Below are 6,000 nucleotides of genomic sequence, written 5' to 3' on the forward strand. Positions count from 1 at the left end.
CAACCGCAAAGCACAGAAACCTCTGATGCCTGAGACATATGGGTATGTACAATTATGCATCCTGGATATTCAGAGATACCAGAAAATTCCCCTGATGGAGTTGAGCGACCATGGAGCAAGCGGATTCCATCCTGAAATTTTGCACTCACAAAGCAGTTGAGTGCTTTTAAGTCCAGGATTGGACGTACCCCTTCCTTTTTGGGGACTACAGATCAGAGTAGAATACCTGAAACCTTCCCAGCTTCGGAACAGGCACTATCACTCTGCATAGGAGCAGGTCCTTTACCGCCCCCAACAGGGAATCCCGGCAAGCCAGGAGTAAAGGTATGCTGGAGGGGAAAAAAAAATCAGTTTGGTGGACAAGAAAAAAAAAAAAAAAAAAAACTTTTAGCCCGATGAAACCAGTTTGCAGACCCATTGGTCTGACAGCAGTGAGGTCCACCGAGCTGCAAACTCCCGAAGGAGACCCCGCACCCAAGTGTCGGAAGGGGATGGTAGCATTTTTGCTTGCAGGCTTATTGGCCTTGCAGAATCAGGGACGCTTTTGTCCATCAGCAGACATCCTGTCGACTGGGAGCTCTTACCTGTCGTCCCAGGTGGGTGAAAAAGCCGTTTGAGCAGAAAAGGAGGGTCCTTGCCTATAGCGTGGCTCCTTACCCAGGACAGGAGCTTGTGGTGCAGTTTTATCGCACATGTAAATGTAGAATATGCTGCATTTTTCCTGTACTGGAACGCAGTAAAAAGCTTCAAAAACACAACTGAATGTATTAAAAATGCATTGGACCCCAGTACAGTAAAAAACGCATCTGCAATGCATCCGAAAACACATCAAAAACACACATGCAGAATGGATCTGGAGTGTGCATTTTTTGTGGTGTGAACCAGCCCCAAGACAAGGTTCACACTGTTAGGCTGCATTTAGGCCATAGCAGATTCATATGCAGTTTCACACTTTTTAGGCACAGTTCCATTGACTTTCATTAGGTCATAGGTGTGCAGCCTGCTGCATTAGGCCCCATTCACACCTGAGCATTTTGTAGCTTGAAGCCTGAAGCTACAAAACGCTAGAGGGGAAAAAAAGATATTCTCAATGGAGATGGTTCACATCTCCACTCCATGTTGCCTGAAGCTCAAACAAGTTCCGGACCCTTTTTTGTCGCTCGAATCGAGCAGATTTGGGCATTTTTCTTTTTACATTGGTGACCTTTTGCCCTGCATAAAATCGCGGCAAAACGCCGTAAAAAATGCAGCGAAATTGCGGTAAAACACTGCAAAATTACTGTAAATTCGTGCGATATTCTGCTTGAAACCGCTACGCTCAGGTGTGAATGCAGCCTTAGGGTGTGCACCCCAGAACATACACAAACGTAACCAAACATTTTAAAAAGCAATAAAACATGGATGTCTGTAGAGCAGTGGACATGTTAGAATTGTAAGAAATAAATAATAAAAAAGCTATTTTTCATTATTTTTACCATTTATAAGACCCAATGGGGGGGCTTTGGTAAAATATCAGGGGGTCTCTGAATGGACCCCTGATGTCTCACTTTTGAGACAGACTGATGGCATTCCCTAGTGCCCTGTGCTGGGTGGATTCCTGTTTATTCACAAACTGAAGCTTAATACAATGTGGTAGGCAGCAGGGGGAATCAGCACCACACAGGGTAATGTAGGTCTAGGGTTGCCACCTCAACCCTTTAAAACCAAAGGCCCATTAACCGCTTCAGTCCCGGAAGATTTTTACCCCTTCCTAACAGCACTTTTTGCAATTCAGCACTGCATCTCTGACAATTGCGCGGTCGTGTGACATTGCACCCTAAACAAAATTTAAAGTGGAGTTGCCCCCCAAAAAATAAAACTACTTAAAAATCTTAAAAAAAATCAAAAAAAAATAATTGGCAAAAAAAAAAATTTTTACTCACCTCTAAATACCGGTTGCTAGGGGGTCCCTCGTAGTCTGCCTTCTTCATTGCCCGGGCTGGTGACATCACTTCCCCTCGCGCCGCACATTCACCTGGGACCTGTCACGTGTCCCAGGTGACTGTACGGCGTATCACGGCGCCCTGCGCCGCTCGCGCATGCGCAGTGGGTGCCCGGCTGTGAAGCCACAGCCGGGTGCCCACAGTATGCATGACGGCGCCGCGAGCGGAGCGGGGAGCGAGGGGGGGGCTTCGTTCCCCCGCATCGCTGGAACCCGGGACAGGTAAGTGTCCGATTATTAAAAGCCAGCAGCTGCAGTATTTGTAGCTGCTGACTTTTAATTTTTTTTTTTTAGGGGGTACCCCACTTTAAGTCCTTTTTTCCAAAAAACAGAGCTTTCTTTTGGTGGCATTTGATCATCTCTCCGTTTTTTATTTTTTGCGCTATAAACAAAAAACCGACAATTTAGAAAAAAACAATTTACTTTTTGCTATAATAGATTAAAAGATTAGATTAATAGAATAAAAATATATTAAAAAAAAGTTTTTTTTCCTCCGTTTAGGCCGATATGTATTCTACATATTTTTGGTAAAAAAAAAAATGCAATAAGCATATATTAATTGGTTTGCGCAAAAGTTAGAGTCTACAAAACACTGAAAAAGGGGATAGTTTTATGGCTTTTTTTTTTACTAGTAATGGCAGCTGATCTGAGATTTTTTATCAGGACTGCGACATTATGGCGGACACATCCAACAATTTTAACACTTTTTGGACCACTGGCATTAATACAGCGATCAATGCTATAAAAATGCATTGATTGCTGTAAAAATGTCACTGGCAGTAAAGGGGTTAACTAGGGGGGCGATCAAGGGGTTTATGTGTTCCCTAGTGTGTCCTAACTGAAGGGGGATGGGACTGTGCAGGGGAGATGACAGATCGCTGTTCGTACTCTGTATGAACAGACGAGCTGTCTGTTTTCCCCTCAGAGAACCAGAAACAGTTTACTAACAGATCCTGGTTCTCAGTATGTCAGCTACGATCGTGACCGCCGTGTACTCACATTGGCTCGGATGGACACGAGCACCCCTAGTGGCCACAGGGACGTTATACAACGTTGTTTCGCCCAGCCGTGCCATTCTGCCGCAGTACAACTGCGGTGGCTGGTCGGCAAGTGGTTAGACAGGTTCTGTGGCTGATTAAGGTGATACTTAAACTCACTTGGTGCCTTATCTGCATTAAAGGGGCTGTAAACGCTTGTTTTTTTTTTCACCTTAATGCATCCTACGCAGTGAGGTGAAAAAACACCTGGCAGTCACCAGCCCCCCCTCATTTTACTTACCTGAGCCCCTTCATCTCCTCGGCAGGAATGTGCTGTCTCTCTACAGCTCTTGATTGGATAGATTGATAGCAGAGCAGCCATTGGCTCCTGCTACTGTCAATAAAATCCAATAACGCAGGCACCAGAGCCAAGTCCGACATTCATGTCTGGATGCAAATGCTGGACTCGGGATCACATCCACAAGGTAACCCCCTTGGGAGAACTTCTAGGAAGTTATCTGATGCGGGGAGGAGCCACCAGTAAGGATTAGCTCAGGAGTGTTTGCATGGTCCATGTGCAGAGCCCGCCAGGAAATCGACGTAGCGCTGCGCTAATCACAGGCAGTGAGACATTGCCCCGATGCGTGGCTGCAGAGAACGGAAAATGTCTCACTGCCTGTGATTAGCGCATCGCTGCGCCGACTTCCTTGTGGGTTCTACACGTGGACCATGCAAACACGCCTGAGCTCATCCCTAGCCACCAGGTACTTCAGAAGAGGATGTTGCAAAACGAGCGGCACGGTGGAGGCAAGTATGTTAAAAAAAAATAAAAAATAAAAACCTTTACAATCACTTTAAATTAGCAGTCAAACCTGTGCAATGCATGTGTTTAAGGGATGAGGTGACAGCCCCAATTATGACGTGTGTAATGCCAGGTTTTCTGAAAGCGCGCCAAAGATGCAGCAAGAGGACTGTTGGCGTGCTTTCAGAAAATGCCACAAAAAAAAAAAAAAAAAAAAAAACGCATGACCTAAGAAGTCAATGGAACTGCTGGGGGCGGGGGGTGGAGGATTAAAATACTTAGAAACTATGCTATAGCCAAAACCCAGCACACCAATACAAATCTGGCTTTACTCAATCCAAAAAGTTTTGCATTTAACCACGTTACAGTGTAGGAGGTAGTTACCCCTCCCTTTGGGAATTCCCATTAACTTCCTGTTGGCTGTCTAACTGGAAACATGGGCACATTTCCCCAGTGGCACAGAGACTAGGGCAAAATTACCATGGCAGAACTTCTGATCCTTCCTTTACCCAAAATGTAAAAGACAAATGCCTACAAGTACACTTTACCACGTGTGCCCATTCCCCATAGAGGCAGTGAGAAACTTCCAGAAGCCCCATGTGCTCACAGTCCACATCCGTGGAGAGGTTGCTATGGGCAACTGCTGTATTCCCAATGCAGGGATCTGGGCCTGAGCCTCCCACACAGCATAATGGAGATAGATAAGAACAAGGAACCTCCTCTCCTCTATAGGGTGCTCCATGCCGACCATTCTATCAGAATACAGGCCTGCAGTGTACATAAGAGAATTACCAGTTATCATAGACTCCCGCACGGCGACCTCTGCGCACAGCGTACGGCATGACGGCAGACAATACGATCAAAGACACCACCGGGCTTCCTGAGGCAAATAGGCAGATCCCCGCCCCACCCTGCTCTTATAAATACCGCGCGGGAAGCGGAGTTTCACGTGCCCGGGAGGAGCATCACAGCCCTGGCCACGCCTATGAATAGTGTACATACAGAGTGCAGGACACAGGCCTACGCCGCAGTATGGTGTATAAATGATTTCAGTCAGGAAATAAAACACGTGCTCAGATCCCTGTGTTACTGAGAAGCATTTTACACTAGTGTGTATAGACAGGGTCTAGTGTGTATAGACAGGGTTGCAATGGCTATGAATACCCTATCTGCAAACTGTACTTTATACAGGAGAGATGTTACTGTTACACACATGCAAGGCCCCTCTCACACTTATGCGACTTGTTCTGTGACTTGAGACAGCAAAGTCGCATGACAAATCGTACCCTATGATTTCCAATTAGTACCATTGCTATCTGTGTGACTTCAAGTCGCAGAGACTTCAAAAGTAGTCCCTGTACTACTTTAGTCCGACTTTAATGCGACTTGAAGTCCATACACCTCAGGATTACACAAGCATTGCTTCATGTCGTGGCAAAATGGAGACCAGGTTTCACAAGTGAGAAAGGGGCCTAAATCACACATCATGCTGCGTGCGTTCCATTGTTCTCAGATCATGGGTCAGAATTGTCACATACCTCAGGCCTCGCTCACACTGAATGCAAAAAAGAAAACAGCGCAAAAAGGCCTAGTGCAATACGTCATAAGGAAAAAGTTTATTGAAACAAAGACAAGCCGAAGACTTGCTCACAAAATGCTCACAGGCATTACTATACATATACTGTATATAAGAAGACAGAGTGAGAAGAGTGTGGAGATGTGTCATCCAGACCTGCACATCACTCACCCTACATTCACACCTATGCGCTTTTTTGTGCGTTTTATGTTTTTCAGAAAAGCACTACAGTCCATTTAACATTTCCTACAGTACATGTTCACATCTGTGTGTTTTTCAGCCAGTGTGTTTTTGGAAAGGGCCAGGGACTTTTTTACCGCAGCAAATTTCCTGCAATAGACTTCAATGGAGTCGCACCAAAAAGTACCTTGCACCCCTCTACAGAACTCTGCAGCCCTCACTATACAACCTGGCCCCAACTCATAGTACCCTGCACCGCTCTACAGAACCCTGCACCCTTCACTAGACACCCTCACTATTGGCTGGCAAGTGACACTGCATCTGGTAGCATGCTGCGGGTGGCAAGTGACACACAGCATCTGGTGGAAGGGTATGGGTGGCAAGTGGCACACATCATCTGGTGGCAGGCTATAGGTATAGGTGGCAAGTGGCACACTGCATCCGGTGGCAGGCTACGGGTGGCAAGCGACAAACTGTATCGGAA

At 46.0% G+C, this 6,000-nt stretch overlaps 1 protein-coding gene across 1 annotated transcript in view; it reads right to left on the reverse strand.

Annotated features, from left to right (window-relative positions):
- The window catches only part of LOC143990238 (ribonuclease H1-like), a 54,743-nt gene extending 50,039 nt beyond the window's left edge, over nt 1–4,704 (reverse strand). Inside the window, exon 1 of the mRNA XM_077490329.1 lies at nt 4,553–4,704. Coding sequence (XP_077346455.1) covers nt 4,553–4,602 — 50 coding nt within the window. The 5' untranslated portion in view covers nt 4,603–4,704. The remainder of the gene's footprint in view (nt 1–4,552) is intronic.
- Between the last annotated feature and the right edge of the window lie 1,296 nt (nt 4,705–6,000).

This window comes from Lithobates pipiens, unplaced genomic scaffold, assembly GCF_037356315.1.
Source record: "Lithobates pipiens isolate NorthernLeopardFrog02 unplaced genomic scaffold, aLitPip1_a1.2 Scaffold_18, whole genome shotgun sequence".
Lineage (NCBI taxonomy): Eukaryota > Metazoa > Chordata > Amphibia > Anura > Ranidae > Lithobates > Lithobates pipiens.